Source organism: Ruditapes philippinarum, unplaced genomic scaffold, assembly GCF_026571515.1.
Source record: "Ruditapes philippinarum isolate M1 unplaced genomic scaffold, ASM2657151v2 ctg13187_1_1_1_1, whole genome shotgun sequence".
Taxonomy (NCBI): domain Eukaryota; kingdom Metazoa; phylum Mollusca; class Bivalvia; order Venerida; family Veneridae; genus Ruditapes; species Ruditapes philippinarum.
In genome coordinates this window covers 3096-23086 of record NW_026859428.1, presented here as the reverse complement: position 1 = coordinate 23086, position 19991 = coordinate 3096, and the positions used below count along the sequence as shown (strand labels likewise).

Below are 19991 nucleotides of genomic sequence, written 5' to 3'. Positions count from 1 at the left end.
TTCACAAAGATTAAAGAATCAGGATCAATATCAAATTTAAAAACTCTAATATTCTTCATTTTTTATCCTCATAGATTAAGTATCTAATATTAATTTGATAAAATTGGACTTTCAGTAGCAAGTATATGAAATTTTAGAATAAATTTATTGTTATTTTTGCAAGATATTGGTACGTTACAGTTGATCCAAATATTAATCCTAATCCTAAAATTGACCCTTATTTTAATCCGAATTATATTTTGTATTGTTTTTGTTATTTGTTGGTTTTAACCCAAATAAGTTTGGTTTCTTTGCAAATCAGCATTTTTTTACATTTTGAATATTTACTATTTAATTCTAGCAAAACATGATCAATTTTAGTAACATCAAACAATGAAAACTAGACTTGCCACTGTCATGGCGTGAATACCCCCGCAAACCACTTTGTTAGAACCAACAGTGGTCATTCAGAGCTCAAGGACAACCTCCCAACCAAATCTGAGGGTAGTAGCCAGTGCAAAGCTAAGTTATGTATTCTACATGTATTCTACATGTTTGAAATCAAAGTGACCTTTACCTTTGATCTACTGACCTCAAAACTGAAACTGCCACTGCATGACTTGAATACACCACCCCCCCCCCTGCGGCTTTGTCTGTGGGTGTTTAATGATGAATAAATAAGAAAATAATTATATGCTTCAAATGTGAAAATATAAAAAATCAATACACTATGGACAGGCATTTTTAATCATTTGAGCAGACAATATTATTTTAGTAAAAGCCCCTATGACCTTGACCTTTGACATAGTCACCTAAAAATCAATAAGGGTCATCTAATATTCATAACCAACCTCAATACTAAATATGAAGACTGTTTACCAAAGCATTCTAAAGCAATTGAGCGGACAAGCTTTTGAAACTAAATGCTCCTGTGACCTTGGCCTTTGACCCACTGATTTCAAAATCAATAGGGGTCACTTAATGGTCATGAGCAACCTCCATGCAAAATATGAAGACTGTTGGATCAAAGGGTTATTAAAATATTGGGCAGATAAACATTTTTAGTCAAGGCCCTTCTGACCTTGACCTTTGACCTAGTGACCTCAAAATACAAAAGGGGTCATCTACTAGTCATAACCAACCTCAGTACCAAAAATGAAGACTGTTTACTAAAGCTTCTTAAGCAATTGAACAGACAAACTTTTGAACTTAAGGCCCCGCTGACTTTGACCTTTGAGCCAGTGACTTCAAAATCAACATGGGTCACCAAATGGTCATGAGCAACATCCATGCAAAATATGAAGACTGTTGGATCAAAGGATTCTTAAGATATTGGGCGGACACGCTTTTGGAAGTCAAGGCCCCTGTGACCTTGACCTTTGACCCAGTGACCTCAAAATCAATTGGGGTCATTTAACAATCATGACCAACTTTCATGCAAATATGAAGACTGTGGGTCAAAGGATTCTTAAGTTATTTGGCGGACAAGCTTTTTTCAGTCAAGGCCCCTGTGACCATTGACCTTGAGACCTCAAAATCAATAGGGGTCATCTACTAATCATGACTTACCTCCATGCCAAATATGAAGTCTAATGGTAAAATGATTCTTAAGTTATCGGGCAGACAAGGAAAAACCGACGGACGCCCGATGGCCGGACAGCCAAGCTGATTCCAGTATACCCCCCTTACAACTTTTTTGTGTAGGGGTATAATAAAATCAGGATCTGGACGTTTGAAAGTGACAACTCCCATTATGCTCTCAAGTTAGTGTAAGAAGTTACAAGCAAATATCATAAGCGGTTGATTAGATATGATCTTCCACCCTAATATTACGCTGATGCCAACACCAATGACAACGCCCCATATAAGTACAATAGCCCTACTATTTTTCTAATAGTCAAGCTTAATAGTGAACCTCATTTCATATTAATAATCAAGCCTGCTTCATTTTGAAATTCAAACATATGCTGTACATGAGTATTTCTATATTTAAACATACATTGTATGTGAGTATTTTTACTGAGAAATCTGGATTTATAAATAATCTGATCAGTATTAAATAACCAGAGCGGTGAAAAAGTCAATATCTGGGTTTGTCATTGGAAAAGATAGGGAGTCTGTTTGTAATTTCATTGGCGCTTGTTGGTAGATTTGCCTCGTACTAATCAAACAGACAAACTACAAATTCATTTATTATTGCTAATTACTTACTTTTAGCTAGCTGTGTACAAACAGATGCTAAAGTTGTCATTTGTTCTGCTTGGTTCTGGGAAGCATTAATCTCTTTTTGCCGAATTTCAATTGCTTTTCTGAAGAATGCTGCAGAATGCTCTTTCTCAATTTTTAACAACTCTCCAAGCTCTGAGAATTTGTCGTCTTTCTCTGTTATCAGACTGAAGTCACCAATAGTTAGAGCACCAGTCAATAAAGCTGTAATTCTACTCTCAATAACTGAAACAGCTTGTCCCAAGTACACATTACATTTCGGTGAGAGCATTTTCATCTGTTTATTGTCTTCGCATATAATAAAGAAAACATAAGATTACAAACAACAAAGAAAAATTTGGTAATGATGGCCCACTTTCACTTAAAAGGTATTATAGGAAGTTTACTCTTTGAATATTTTGATTAACAAAGCAGATCCCATAATATTGGATGTTGGTCACACATTTATCATATCTTTTCATTTAATTAAATCAAACTCTGACCAATAAAATTGACCAAAATAAGCTTCATTGATTTTTGTAATACACAAGAAAGTGATTCGTCTTTTTTTGACAATGTTTTTAATTAATTACTGTTTGGTCAGAACAACAACTTGTGTTGGGACTTGTTCAATATTGTGTTGGATTTTAAGTCAAGAACATATGGCGTCTTTTAAGATTTACTGGTAGAGGAAGGTAATACTGGTGGAGGAACACAACACATACACCTTTGTGAATTATTTCTGTCACAGATCCGGAACCTGAGTAGAAAAGAACTGACTTGATAGCTTACTCATATGAAATAATTTAGCATATGCTAGCTAGAAACAAAAACATAATGCAATAGTGGGTTTATAACATTTCTGGTAAGTGCTATCATACATTTGTATGCATGAACTACGATGTGCTATAAGTAATTAATGATTGAATAATATTGGCCACCTTTTACATATAAAACATTAAATATATAATAAAATCCATTTCAAACAGATTTTTAGACAAAACTTCCGTAATATACATAAAGGAAAAAATATCATGCCAAGAGCAGCCATGTATTTTAAAAAAATCTAAATAATTTGAACATTATTGGTGGATGCATTGATCATTTATATGAAATATTATCAAAATCTGATATACATTTTAAAAGAACATTAACAAGGCTTTACCTAGACATATACGAGTACATTCCACAAAAATATCTGATTTTTTAAGAAGAAAATTAATTAAAATAATTTAAACAATCTTTGTAGATGCTCACCAAAGGTATCATCGATTCAGTAAAATAATAATATCCAAATCTGACTGACAAGATTTTTTTCCATCATACATGTAAAAATAAAATAGACCACACCCCTGAACAGCGATGTTTCTTTATCAAATCAAATCTTATTATAGGTCACCATAAATCATTTCTGTTTAATACTGTCAAAACCATGCCAACAGTTTTTAGATGATGATTTACAAAGTTATCCCTTCATACATATATTGAAAATAGACCTGACTGCACTAGCAGCCAGGTTTTCTGTAGGTAACCTAAAACATACCTATAAAGTTTTGATGATACTGACCATGTAGTTTAGGAGATGGACGTTTGGATGGACATGGTACAGCAAGAGATCACAATAGCTCATTTTAAGCAAATATTGTGCCTAGGGCTCTAAATTGAACAATACTGTATGTATTATGTATTTATTTGTTTGTTTTGTCTGACACTTTAAAACACATATATTGTGTTTGGGCTGGATTTAGTAACATAGTATAGGGACTTTTAAGCTTTATTGTTATAGAAAGATCTGATGTGCCCGTTTGTGAATTATTTAAGGTACGAGTTTGTGCCTAAGTAGTACTGTAGCGTGTACCGAGCGCTTGATTATTTATCTATTTGCTACAAAATAAAATCACAATATCGTTTAGTGCAATTATATATAATTTTTTAGGATACTTATCCGAATTGATTTGAAACATTCAAATATAAATTTTTCTTTCGATTAGATTTCGATTAGAGGCTGTTTTCATTTAAAAGTCTCCCGTTACAAGTTCAAATTGCTATGAAACTATAAAAACTGCTTCAATACTAATAAAACTTGGCACAAATGTTGACTGGGCCATTGCCTTTGCAGCAGCATGATCAGGCTTAAATTTTCTGTTACCATGGCAACGAGGGGACATCTCAAAACTGCCAAAAATCACTATTTTGCGATGATTTTTTTCCATCAAAATTTAAAGTGCTGCAACTTCTCAATGGATTGAGATAGAGTCAATTGCTTTTCAGCGTTGGTTACACGTTACCTTATGATCGTTCTGGGGTCATTTTAAACCCCCACAAGTCCAAAATTTTCTTAACGATGAGGGGGACTGCCGCCCCCTTCATACCCCCCAAAACAGAAGGGGGCAACCCCCTGATGTATCTTTTGCTTGGGGGCCGCGCCGAAAAAGTGGTCACTTTTTTAACAACATTTGTCAAACAAAAACAAGTGTTGGGGGCCTAAATAAGGCATTATTTCACCTTTTGAGACAACTAAAAGGGGGGGGGTTGAAAAAGACGTTAAAAGGCGTGTATATTGCGTAATGGGTTAACAGAAAATGAAGAAAATGATTGAAATTACCCAAAATCGCGTTTTTCCATGTTTAAACATGGCCTATCATATAAATTTGAAGAAAAACTGTTGTTTTGTAGATTTTTTGAATTTTTTTTCATTAACAGAAAATGATGAAAATACTTGAAATTACCCAAAATCGCGTTTTCCCATGTTTAAACATGGCCTATCATATAAATTTGAAGAAAAATTGTTGTTTTGTATATATTTGGATTTTTTTCATTAAACAAAAACTATTAATCCTAAATCTAACACATGTTTATTTCTCACTTTAACATTTAAAAACAAAAATCCCTTATCTCAAATAAACCAAACGTTCAAAAATCTATCTTTTAAAATACTATTTTCCAAATAAACTATCTCATATCAAACCTTTGCCCAAGTCAGTTTTTCCTGAAGCAATGAAGTATTTTTAGCACCAGATATCTAAGATTTCTTGGTACTAGTAAATATAATTACCACTTCGATCTTAACCATACTGAGCCAAAACCAAAACTTACCAAAAATATTTTCTTAAAATAATTTATGACCAAGGATTTTTACAGAAATCATAAAATGTCCTTAGTACCAGATATCTGAGATTTCTGTGTACCAGTTAGTATTTATGACTTCGTTTCCACTTCCCCACGGACAGGACCAGACTGAATCTTTCACACTGCAGTCACGCTCTATTTATATGCAGGTGAAGCATTATCCCAGCAGTAAATACAAACAAAAAGTTTGATCACCTAAAATAACTAGAACTATCACAAAGTGTGATTAATACCCCCGCAAGACGGCTTTGGATATGAGGAAGTTACACATAACAGAATACCTTGTAAAAGAATTGAAATAGAGTTATCGTTGTTGGCAATTAAAGATAGTTGTGGTTCTTGTATGTTGCATTTCCTTTCAATGTGGTTGACCATTGATGAAGTTTTATTTAATTACTCTGTAATAAATCCAAAAAGAGTCACGCTTCTTGAGCACTGCACTTCCGCTCATTGGGCTTGACCATTGTATGAAGTTGCATTGAATTCTAAACATTAGTTTTTAAGTTATGCACCAGACAAGGAAAAGAAACAAAGGGCAATAACCCTACAAATACTGAAGATGGAGTTATGGTTATTGTACACTGCACTTCCTCTTAGTGCGCTTGACCATTGTATGAAGTTGTATTACATTCCAACTACTAGTTTTTAAGTTATGCACTGGACAAATAAAGTAACAAAGGGCAATATTTGTAATTAGTCCAAATAGAGTTCTTGTTTACTTCACTTCATCTCACTCCCCTTGACCATTGTATGAAATTTTATTGAATTCCAATCACTTATTTTCAAGTTTTGCACTGGACAATAAAAAGTAACAAAGGGCAAAAACAAAATGAGTCAAGAGAGGTTTCTGTGCACTGCGCTTCCCCACAATATACTTGACCATTATATGAAATTGTATTGAATTCCAACTAGTAGTTTTCAAATTATGCTCTGGACAAGAAAAAAAGCAATATAAAAGTAACAAAGGGCAATAACTCAATAATTACTCTGGACAGAGTTATGGTTCTTGTGCTCTGCACTGCCTCTTATTGTGCTTGAGGATTGTATGAAGTTGATTTAAATTCCAACCAATACTTTTCAAGTTCTGCTCCAGACAAGGAAAAGTATCAAGGGCAGTAACTCTGTAATTTGTCAAAATGGAGTTATGGTTCCTGTGCACTGCGCTGCCTCTCATTGTGCTTGACCATTATATGAAGTTGTTTTGAATTCCAACTAGTAGTTTTCAAGTTATGTTCCGGACAAGGAAAAATAACAAAGGGCAATAACTCTATAACAAGTCAAGATGGAGTTATGGTTCTTGTGCACTGCACTTTCTCTCAATGTGCTTGACCATTGTATGAAGTTATATTGAATTCCAACCATTAGTCTTCAAGTTATGGTTCGGAAAAAAGAAAGCAATTGAAAAGGAACAAAGGGCAATAACTCGATCTGTAATTACTTTAGATAGAGTTATGATTATTGTGCACTGCACTTCCCCTTATTGTGCTTGACCATTGTATGAAGTTGTTTTGAATTCCAACCAGTAGTTTTCAAGTTATGCTCCAGACAAGGAAAAGTAACAAAAGGAAATAACTCTGTAATTAATGAAGATAGAAATATGTTTCTTGTACACTGCACTTTCTCTCAATATGCTTGACCATTGTATGAAGGTGTATGGAATTCTAACCATTAGTCTTCAAGTTATACTCTGGACAAGGAAAATGCAACAGACAGCTGGACCGACCAACCAACCAACCGACAACTGGGTGACTCCTATATAATAAAATGTTTCTTAAAAAACTGATTTTAACTAAACCTTATGAGCGTCTGTTAATCAAAATGACTTCTTTTTCAAACTATTGTGATTAATAGATGTACAATTTCAAATATTAACACTTTGATTGATATCCTAAAATTATACAGATTTGATAGTAAATATACCTAAAATACCTACTCTTTATATCATATCAAATTTTTGAAGGGATGACTAAATATTTTCTTTAAATACAAATAGCAAACTTATAGAAAGGGGAGGCAATCAAATTAACTAGTACGTTTCCGTCACAGTACTACCAATCTTCCGTAAGCTAGTTGGATAGTTTCGACAAATGACAAACTTTATAAAAAGTCTGACATAATTAAAGCTCATAGGAGATACAGACAGGTGATTTTAAGTCTTTAGCCATAGCAATTTGGCCATGAATTCACTAGCTCACTTATTCTAATAAAGTAAACAAGAAACAGAATAATTATGTAAAAAATCATTTTATGTTTATCATAGATAAAAACACATTTATTAAAATTAAAATACTCACAAGAGATTTTCAGGTATACTGTTAATGGTGGCCATCTCAGAACATGTCTCAATATGGTCATACTTTCATCTTTTCCTTGCTTTACATTTTTTTCCCATTCAGATACAAACATCCGTGATAACAACCTTCCAAAGCGTTCATTCTCATTTGAAGAAAAGTGTCCATAATCAAGTAAATATCCTTGTTCAATTGCCTGAATATAGCAATAATAAACATTATGTCTTGAAAAACCAGATCAAGCACCGGGCTGGGGCAATGCTCGACATAGTTTTATAGTTTATGTAAAAAACAAAGAAATAAAAGTTTTAAATAAATCTTTAAAAAGAAAATTTAAGAAAACTAGAAATGTGTCCATAGGACACGGATGCCCCCACACGTCACTGTTCTGTCAATGTTATGACTCTAGGTCAAATATTTTTTGGACTACATGTGCCACAAGTTGAAAACTAAAAATCAACAAAGGGCCATAATTCTGTTAAATTTGGTCGCAGCAAAAATTCCTTCCTTTACTACCATCTACACATTAAGGTTGTAAATCCCTGGAAGTTTTAGCAAAATCTGCCATCCGGTTTAAGAGGAGTTACGTTCACAAAATTTCTACATAGTATATAATGAAAAAATCAACAAAGGGCGATAATTCTGTTAAATTTGGTTGCAGCAAATATTCCTTCCTTTACTGCCATCTACACATTAAGGTTGTTCATCCCTGGAAGTTTAAGCAAAATCTGCCATCCGGTTTAAGAAGAGTTGCATTCACAAAATTTCTACATAGTATATAGTGAAAAAATCAACAAAGGGCCATAATTCTGTAAAATTTGGTCGCAGCAAAAATTCCTTCCTTTACTACCATCTACACCTTAAGGTTGTTCATCCCTGTAAGTTTTAGCAAAACCTGCCATCCGGTTTAAGAGGAGTTGCATTCACAAAATTTCTACATAGTATATAGTGAAAAAATCAACAAGGAGCCATAATTCTGTAAAATTTGGTCGCAGCACAAATTCCTTCCTTTACTACCATTTACACCTTAAGGTTGTTCATCCCTGTAAGTTTAAGCAAAATCTGCCATCCGGTTTAAGAGGAGTTGCGTTCACAAAATTTCTACATAGTATCTAGTGAAAAAATCAACAAAAGGCCATAATTCTGTTAAATTTGGTCGCAGCAAAAATTCCTTCCTTTACTACCATCTACACATTAAGGTTGTTCATCCCTGTAAATTTAAGCAAAATCTGCTATCTGGTTTAAGAGGAGTTGCGTTCACAAGATTTCGGGATGTACGGACGGACGGACGGACTGACGGACGGACAAGTGCAACGCTATATGCTCACAATTTTGTGGGGGCATAAAAAGTAAAAAGCCAAAGTATGTCATTAGGTAAAAATCTAGATAAGCTGGTAACAAAGTTCAATGGTACATCTGAAACTGTGCACATGATCAAAATTTCAAAGCTGTACATCAAAGAAAATGAAGGTAGGTCAACATCAAGGTCAACTGATATCAAAATTCAATTTCACATCTAAAACTGTGCATATGGTCTAAATTTAACAGCTTTACATCATAGAACAAGAAATTTTGTCACTAGGTCAAAACCTAGGTCAGCTAATGTGAAAGTTCCTTTTTACTTCTGAAACTATGCACATGGTTCGAATTTCATAACTTTACAGCAAAAAACAAGAAAGTAAGTCAAAATCTAGCTCAGCTGATATCGAGGTTCAATTTTACATCTAAAACTCTGCACATGGTCCAAATTTCATATCTGTACATCAGAAAACAAGAAAGTAGGTCAATAGGCCAAAATCTAGGTCAGCTGATATATCATTTCATTGGTACATCTTAAACTGTGCACATTGTCCAAATTTCATAGCTACACATCAAAGAACAAGAAAGTATGTCACTAGGTTAAAATCTAGGTCAGCTAATGTGAAAGTTCCTTTTTACTTCTGAAACTATGCACATGGTTCGAATTTCATAACTGTACAGCAAAAAACAAGAAAGTAAGTCAAAATCTAGGTCAGCTGATATCAAAGCTCAATTTTACGTCTTAAACTAAGCGTGTGGTCCAAATTTCATAGCTGTACATCAAAGGGCAAGAAATTAGGTCTCCAGGTCAATATCTAGGATAGCTGATATCAAAATTCAATTTTACATCTTGAATGGTGCACATGGTCAAAATTTCATAGTTAAAGGATAAAACAAGAAAATTTCATTAATATGACCCTGACAGTCAATGCCAATTAAAGGTCAAGGTCACATTTGAATTATTCAATATATTTGTTTGGTAGAAAGTATTGTTTGTCTTGTGTTGTCTTGTGTTGTCATATCCAGACAAAAATAAAATTATGCCAATTTGACCAAAATTCAATAATTTGACTTGATGGTCAAGGACATTTAACAATCAACCTCAAGGTCAGTTCAATCTTATAAAAGATTTTGTCTAGAAGGTTGTTTAGTCAAAATATGAAGATAATTCATTGATTTAGTACCAATTTACAGTCATTTTTTGCAAAATCATTGAAAAGTTAATAATTAAAACCTTTAAAGGTTCAAGGTCAAAATAAACCCCGGGTTTAAATTTAAGTTGACAAGCTGAAGGTTTTATTTAAAAAAATGTTTTTTTTAAATATGAATTAATCCACCCCATTAACAAAAAGATATACCATATAAGAAAAAAAAGAAAAATTTCAATGTTTTCCCAAAAAATGTAAGTTAATTTATCAGTGAAGTTTGTGTGGTTAACTTGAAGGTCTATCTTAGTAGATTGTTATGTACATGTTTAAAGACAATTCATTCAAAATTAACAAAGTTATAGCCACTATTAGCAAAATTAAGCAAAATTTAAAATTTGACCTTGAAGGTCAAGGTCATTTATGAATGAAGATCAAGTTTAGTCTAGTCTATGTCTTGTCCTTAGGGATTTTGTGGCCAAATATGAAGACAACACGCCAAGAACTTAAAAAGTTATGATCAAGATACAAGTTTGCGGAATGCAGAACGATGCAGACATGACTACAACAATACCTATTTTTTCTTCAGTCTTCAAAAGTAAGTTTCATAAGATCTTATGAAAATAGGAACAGTTTTGTATACTAAAGTATATAAAGAATCATACCTTCACTAACCTAAATGAATACTAGTGACATACATATTTTTTCTAAGGCTTATAGACAAAATACACCTTAAAAAGTTACTGTTACATTATGATTGTACCCATAGCATTTCATAAGCATTTTTAGTAAATGCTAATATCCACCTTAAAATTTGGTCTAATACATTAATTGTATTATTATAATGGTTTTGAAACTAAACATCAACTTAACAATACTTTAGTATGTTTAGTAAATAAGTTTTAGCTGGATAAATTGATCTAGATATAAAGTCATGATTTAAACTTGTGGACAAAGTATATATGATTATCTATCATTGTGGAAGAGACTGTCAAAATAAAGAATAATCATTTATATTCTGAAGAAAATATCTATTGCATGTGGTTTCCAAAATAAAACAGTTAATTACAATTACCCTATACATATAAGATCAGATCAGTTTTCATTTAGATAACATCATCTTGTGGAATTCCATTAAAAAAAGCTACTTTAAATTATACTTACAACAAAAGCAATGTTTCCCATGCACTCTTGCATACTTGGATTGTAAGCATCCAAATTCTGACAGTATATTTCTACAAACTTCTTCATCTGGGTACTATACTTACAACCCTATGAATAAATTTTAAGAAAAGCAATAATTATGTGTTGGATAACTAGGAGGGAATAAGAAGAACATAAGTTCTTTGTGGTGAAATAATGAACTCTTTGTTTATATTTAAAATCCCCCTTAGTGTTTAGCATATTATAATTGCACCTTAAGATAATGCATATCAAATATTAAACATCTTATTACCTTATACTTGCAGACCCCCTGAATGGTTTTGTGGCTCTACATGTACATTTTTGTAGCATAAATCTCAACAATAATCTACCCTAACAATGTTTGACAGATAAAGGCATGAACACAAAATTGCATTCGGACCTGTAAGTAAATTGTGCACACAAAGAGGTATATAGCAAATAGCTTTGCAATATACCAGTATTCTACAGTAATGCAAATCAGAATAGAGACAGAATTAATGCACTGAAAATACTGGAAATCAGCATAGCATTGGAGTCCGAATAATTTTTGTTAGGGCGCATGTTAAGAGTCAAATTCAATAAGCACTTTCCAGCAGTATTAACATACCGTGACCTCTGACCCAGGACCCCAAAATCAATACAGATCATCTACTAGTTATGACAAATCAGTATGTGAAATATGAAGACTTTGTGATGAACAATTTTTAAGATAAACAGACCGACCAACATTAGCAAATAATACACCCCTCGTCTTTGAAGGGGAGCATAATAAAGATGTTATACAAAAAAAAACATGTTTTCATTAAAATTCTAAGTTTAAGTGCTGTAATTCTGCTAATTTGGGGGGCTAGAGTTGTGAAATTTCTCACGTATGATTTGGGGGAACAAACATTACAGTATAATTTGAAGTTTTTAAATAAATACTTTTAAAAAAAGATTATAGGAAAAAGATTTCTGTGTGCATAAATTTAAATTGAAATCTACCCCTATTTAAATTTTTTAAAACTAATCGAGTTTTTGTTCACCTTTTTCCATTTTGGTAAAATAAATTACATAAATAATTATTTAAAGCAGCACGCCTCCAGATTCATGCTAATTTTCATGAAAATTTTGAAAATGTATTTGAATGTGTAATATTGTGAAGTAACCTAAATGAAGCAAGTTACTTATTATTAATGGCACTTACAAACCACTTAAATTACCAAAAAGTGGTCAAAATATGCATAAAAAGCATTTACTGCGTTAGTAACGCAGTAGAAATATAGATGTAAATTATGAACAAGAGCGATCAGTAATCACATGTGTCGCCTCATGATGGCCAATTTCATGTTGGGACAAGTTTTGTGACAGACGGACAGACAGACGGACAGTGCACAACTAGACTTGGTACTGATCATTCCTGTAAAGTTTGGATAAAATTGCACCAGTACTTTATGAGGAGTAGTCCGGACAAGCTTTTGTGTATCTGGCAACACACAGAAAAAAACACCTTTTTTATTAAAGGGCCATAACTCAGCTAAAAATCATTCAACCGGAAAACCCGTGCAATATGCGCAAGTACTTGAGCTACAGATTAATCCAGTAAAGTTTCATTGAAATTGCCTTAGTGGTATAAGAGAAGTAGTCCGGATAAACTTTAAAAATGAAAATTATTAAAGGGTCATAACTCTGACAAAAATCATTGAACCGGAAAATGCTGACAATACGCACAACTTGACTTGGTACTGATCATTCCTGTAAAGTTTGGATGAAATTGCAACAGTAGTTTATGAGGAGTAGTCCGGACAAGCTTTTGTGTATCTGGCAACACACAGAAAAAAACACCTTTTTATCAAAGGGCCATAACTCAGCTAAAAATCATTCAACCGGAAAACCCGTGCAATATGCCCAATAACTTGAGCTACAGATCAATCCTGTAAAGTTTCATTGAAATTGCATTAGTGGTATAAGAGAAGTAGTCCAGACAAACTTTAAAAATAAAAATTATAACTCTGACAAAAAATCATTGAACTGGAAAATGCTGACAATACACACAACTAGACTTAGTACTGATCATTCCTGTAAAGTTTGGATGACTTTGCACCAGTAGTTTATGAGGAGAAGTCCGGACAAGTTTTGTGACGGACAGACAGACGGACGGACAGACAGACGGACGATGGAGAAGTGATCCCTATATGTCGCCACTACTCCGTAGAGGCGACACAAAAATCAGTCATTAATCGCAAAAGTATATGTAAAATATTACTTGAATCCTGAATCTTTTTACTTTTCCTTACATCTTAGTACATTTTTCTCAAATTTGATTTGATTGAAGTATGTTGACTCATCTGGAGGCATGTAGCTTTTAAGTCTATTTGCTGCCAAAGCAACCAAATTTTCCAACATAGGTGAAATAGGTGTGCATAATTTTCAGACTGCCATCTGCCCATATTTCAAGTTCCATAAATATATTTTCAGCACTTTTTGCTTTATCATGGCTTCCAGTTTTTGTGGACGGACTGACAGACAGAAGGACATGCAGACAGACTTACAGACTGACAGAAAGACAGAACGATACGCTAAAATTCCCTCTGGGTAAACCTGAAGGGGACTAATAAAGAGGTTAGTAATCCATATGGATATAGACATTAAACCTAACTATATATAGACAAGTATTTACTGTTTACTTGAAATTAAATACATTTTTACATTGTACCATTTGGAATTGTGTTGCTTCAAGATCATTCTGATAGATGTTTCAAAGAAAAAAGAGAGCTACCAAGGCCCTTGATTGCTCTTCTTAGATTTATTGATTTTTGGGGGGATTAGTTTAATGTCACACCAACACAGTACAGATCATATTGTGATATATAGTGACCCCAACACAGGGCCATTTTGACCTCAAGGACATATCACAATTTTTTTGTACAGGTCCAATAGGGAATGCTGTAGGCTACATATATAAACTCTGGGCATTTTAGTTTCACAAAAAAGGACTTAAATGTCTTTTCCTATATAAAGTTATATAAAGTAACACAACATTTTATGAAAATGTAACAGCATCTGGTGAAACTTATTTTAATATACTTTAATCAAGTTTCACTTTAACAACCAGTATGTGAGATGAACACAGGACATATACAGCAATTATCCAATATCCCTTTCTGATTTCATATGTTAGGTATGACAAAATGAGTACACCAAATTGTGCTTACTCTTTGCTGAAGATTGAACATAAGACCTTCCGACAAATTCTTGTTCCAGGAATTTCTAACATTTTCAGACTGAAGCTCCACTGATGCAAATGTGGTGTTCCATATCTTTTAAGGAGAAAAACACAAAGTTTACAATGTATATAATGTACAACCAAGAATGAAATAAGATTCTTCTACATTGGCACAAAATGCACCAAGTCTTGTTGTATGAGATGATTAAAACGTATAACAAAGCATATATACTTTACTTTCATAAAATAAACATGTATATTACTATGTAAAGAATCTGGAATTTATATATATTGTAATGTACATGTATCAGTAGATATCAACTGTTCACACTAATAAAATGAGAAATGTACTTAAAAATAAATTATATATTTTGTTCTATTCTTAGACCAATTTCAGGGTTCCAACGCTTTAAATTTTTGTGTCATTTTTTGCAATTAGAATCATTATTGTTGAAAATACGGATGGAGAGAATTAATGATCTGAAATTCTGCACAAAATTATGGGTACAGACAAACATCAAATTGAACAAAATCTAAAAAATTTATTTACAGTCTTTTTATGTCAAAAACCTCAGTGGAGTCCCTTTAAAAAATTTTAGTATAAAGTTTTAACACATCAGAAAACTGTGTTGTTATATTAAATTTGAATCTATACACCTTCTAGACATTTTAATGGTTAAATCATTGAAATGACACATACATTATATTATGGCTTCATTATATCAATAAATAAATATACTTAACTAACATCTAAAATGTCTTTCATTTCAATATCCCATCTTCTGTAAGTTTCTAGCCATTTTATGGTCTCTTTGGCACTCTCATTCAATACATCGTGATGTTGTGTTGATTTCTTGTCATCAGGTATTTTTTGTTCCGAAATAATTCTGTCATACATCGCAATGCAATGAATCAGAATTTGGACACACCGATAGACTGTTTCCACTCTTTTATTTTCAATGCTTTTTTTCAACATTTGTGAAGCAATCATGTAGCTCATCTCCCACTGTGTTTGTACCAAAACCTCACTATAATAACATTAGAAAGGAGTTGTTTTAGATGGCAATGAAATAATCTATTTCACAATAAATGAATATTTAGTTTGCATATGTATATGTACAAGTACTATTTTTATCAGGCAATTCAATTAAGACGAAGTAACACTCATCTTTCCATAGAATCCAACAATTACTGTTTAATGGTCATTTATTAGGAAATGAAACATTTTAAGCTTAATGATTACTATGGTAAAACATATTCCTTTTTTCAGACTGAAATAAGAAAGAAGATGCCTGAATTTTTTTAATGCAGTCACACAATTTTTATACATATTTTTCTATCATATTTATATTGAAACAATAAAAAGAAGAAATTCAAAACTAAATAATACCTAAAGAATGTCTCTTGTAACTGTATCAGCAATGAATTCACACAAAGTTGAACAGTCTAAAAAGATTTTGGAAAACTTACATGAAAACATTTTATAAACTTGAAAATTTAACAGATTAACATCTAAACAAAGCATTTAGACTTACTATTTAATTTGATATAAAACAAAAACAACAGATAAAGCTTGTGGTAATATAAGTTTAACTCATAGCTGTTATTTTTCTTGTAATCATCATATCATGAAAATTCAATATTTTTCAAGTACACATAAATAAATGACCTGTACCAAAGAATACTTTGACAGGTTCAGCAAAAAATTGGGGTTGTACAATAAAACTTAAATACAATAGTGCAATTTTTGACATTCATCTTGTCTCAATAAATGTTTGCTTTTTCTGTTATATCAAAGCTCTTGGAATTAGTATTCCACTCTTGAAGACTTAAATATATTTTACTAAGCTTGAAACTTATTTAAACTAATTGACCCAAAAGTTGGACCATTTGTAACCCAAGGGGCATGCTTTTGGTAACACCCGTTAAGGGCCAAGAAGCAATGCTACATGCCAAACATCTAGGCTCTGAGCATTAAAAAAATCACACAAAAAGATTCTATTGTGATTAACTATATAAGTCTGCAAAAACTAATTAACCGTCTGGGTAGAGCCAATTTTGATCTAAAGGGTAATCTAACTTTAGTAGAGATTCAATAAAATTATTAATGTTACAGGCCAAAATGATGTTACAGGCCAAATATACATTCTCTGTGCAAAAGACTTCCAGAGGAAAATATTTTAAGACATATTCTCTTTGTAAATTTATATCAACTCTATGTGACCCCCTAGGGCAGGGCCATTTATGACCCAACTTTTGTAAAAGTCAACTGAGCAATGTTACATGCATTAGGCTCTGGCCTTGAAGTTTTCCACAAAAAGATTTATATTTCTCATATATTTTGGTTTGTATCAAATAAACTACCCTTAATGGCAAGACTAATTTGAATTCCGGGTACTTGATTAATCTAATTTTGTAGGACCACAAGTTGATGCTGCATATCAAGTATCTTAGCCTTGAGCATTGTAGTTTCTGGGAAGACGTTTTTTGAAGTCTTCATATTTAAAGTCTATTTTTTACATCCGATAACTGACCTATGCATCAGAATAGATTCATTAAATATAATTTTTGCAGAGGGATACCTATTAGAATCATTCCAGTGATGCTTTGTCAACAACCACCAACTGGTTTAGGAGATGTTGTTTAAAAAAATTGTGGATATCAACAATTGACACACCAATCACTGTAATCACAAAAACACTTCAAGCCCAGAAACGTTGAAAATTATGTAAAAAATATTAAGCTACTACCTTTTCACCAGATCTCATGTCATACAACCTGTTGCAATTAACTCCGTAATCAAAGTATCCATGAGGTTTGTGTGTTTTCAAGCGATAAGTCAAATGAGCAAGACAGGCATCAACTGGTATTGCCCTTGTTTCGATCAGTGTCTGCAAGTCCTCCAAATCCACAGATGCTATAAATGATCGAGGAAGTAGATAATCTGCATCAAACAATGGCTGCAAGTGTTTAAGCATTTTCTCTACTGGTCTGAAAAAGATTAATCAACAAAGGAATAAAGCTTGCATGAAGGAATCATGATCATGAAAAACACAGACAGATGACTTATTCTTATTTTGTTTGCAAGGTTTATTTCATTTATGAATGATTATTTAGATAAATTAAAACAAATAATATTTGTAAAACATGTATGGCCCTTCATTGAAACCAGTCAGTCATGTTACATAAATACATCAACTTCTTGTTTGCAAACTAACAATTTAAAGATCTGTTAGCATGCTCCTTTGACCTTCATATTCTGCTATAAGCTTGTCATGTACATTACCACAACAAATCTCAAGAAGGTAGACCAACCCATGATTCCACTGTAATTAGTTGGAGGAATATTTTTTGGCCAATAACAACCATGACCTTTGACAGATTGACATAAAAATCATGAGGGGTCATATCATTAACTAGTCATCACCAACATCCACAAATACTCTAATAAGTAAAACAGCCCCCCCCCCCCTAAAAAATAATAAAATAAGAAGAAAAAATAACAAGAGCTGTCATTGAAAAGTGACTTATGCCCCTGAAAGGAAGCTTTCATATTAAATTGGCAATATATGCCAAAATACCAATAATATACGCCCGATCACCTTTGATAAATATCATTCCTAAAATTTCATTGAAATTACTCAAAAATAGATCATTAAGGGGAATAACTGTGCAAAATAAATCAAGCAGTATATCAAGAGAATATGCACAAGCCTACAAACAATCCTGTGAAGTTTCACTGAAATCCCCCTAGCTGTTTTGGTGATGAAGCACTAGCTATGACTAGCTATGACCAATCTCCAACACAAATCTTAGCACTGAAGACAAATATTTTCTCTAATATTTGATCAGGAAAACATTAGTGTTGAAGGCCAAGGTAAACTGGACAGTTGATTGACAAGATGACTAGCCTCTATTGCAAAGCTTAAGCTTAGTCTATATCCTTTTTTGAAAATTGGTCAGGCAACATTTCAACTGTCAAGACCCATGAGACCTTGCACATTGACCAATTGACTTCAAAATTAGAGGGCCATTTACTACTTATGACAAACCAACACTTCAAAGTGTTCTACAGTAATTGCTGTGGTTAAAGCTTAAGTGACTTTCATCTTTGAATGACTGACTTTAAAAAAAATTTGGCCATCTTCTTGTCATTATTAATCAAAACACTTAATACCATGACTGAAGGCCATAGCCTTCTATAGTAATCGGTCCTGAACAAGCATTTAGGGGTCAAGGTCACACACATCTACTAGTCATGTTGGTCATGATCTATCACCAGTCATAATCAACTGGAACACCAAATCTCAAAGCTGTAGGTTAAATGGATCCCCGGGTTTAAGGGTCAGTTGGGGTTATCCTCTAGTCATCACTATTCTCTATACCAAATCTAAGGACTACAGATCAAAGTGTTTATTATTATTGGTAGGACAAGTGTTTTGTTTTAACAAGAGCCACCGCCGGGCGGGGGCAACTCTCGACTATTTACTTTTTCTAAAAGCAAGCATAGAAAGGTTTGAACATATCTTAACGTTTCCTTTTTATAAATTTAGTTGGTCTGTCTTGTCCACGCAATTCTATAAATAGCAACACGCAATTCTATAAATAGCAACACACAATTCTATAAATAGCAACATGCAATTGTATAAATAGCAACACGCAATTCTATAAATAGCAACACGCAATTCTATAAATAGCAACACTCAAATCTATAAATAGCAACACGCAAATCTATAAATAGCAATACGCAATTCTATAAATAGCAACATGCAATTCTAAAAATAGAATCACGCAATTCTAAAAATAGAAGCACGCAATTCTAACACGCAATTCTAAAAATAGAAACACGCAATTCTAAAAAAAGTAACACGCAATTCTATAAATAGAAACACGCAATTCTAAAAATAGAAACACGCAATTCAAACAAGAGGGCCATGATGGCCCTGAGGTCGCTCACCTGTATATAGCCCCCCCCCCCCGGCCAATTTTTACCCAAGGGCTTTTATTTGTTTATTTGAAAAGACTTGGTAGACACCCATAAGAAGATGTTTCATGCTAAACATCTAAGTTCTAGCTCATTGGGTTTTTTAAAAGAAGATTTTTAAGTTTTTACTATACACATATAGTTAAAAACAATGACACCCCTGGGGCAGGGCCAGTTTTGACCCCCGGGCTTTTATTTGAACAAACTTTGTAGATATTTACTTAAAGATGTTTCATGCTTAATATCTAAACTCTAGCTCTTTGGGTTTTTTCAAAGAAGATTTTTAAGTTTTTGCTATACACAAATAAGGAATATCAATGACCCCCGGGGCGGGGCCAGTTTTGACCCCAGGGCTTTTATTTGAACATACTTGGTAGACACCCATTAGAACATGTTTCATGCTAAATATCTTAGCTCTAGCTCTTTGGGTTCCTTAAAAGAAGATTTTTTAAGTTTTTACTATATGCATATAGGGAAAATCAATGACCCCCTGGGGCGGGGCCAATTTTGACCCCAGGGCTTTTATTTGAACAAACTTGGTAGACATTCACAAGAAGATGTTTCATGCC

At 33.1% G+C, this 19991-nt stretch overlaps 1 protein-coding gene across 1 annotated transcript; it reads right to left on the bottom strand.

Annotated features, from left to right (window-relative positions):
- Nucleotides 1-745: 745 nt before the first annotated feature.
- LOC132756487 (uncharacterized) lies at nt 746-17494 on the bottom strand. Its single transcript, XM_060747568.1, has 7 exons — nt 17189-17494; nt 15829-15884; nt 15187-15466; nt 14428-14532; nt 11213-11320; nt 7608-7800; nt 746-2493 (listed from the first exon to the last, which is right to left on the bottom strand). Exons 1-7 carry the CDS (start codon nt 17414-17416, stop codon nt 2183-2185), a joined length of 1281 nt encoding a protein of 426 aa, XP_060603551.1. The 5' UTR covers nt 17417-17494; the 3' UTR covers nt 746-2182.
- Between the last annotated feature and the right edge of the window lie 2497 nt (nt 17495-19991).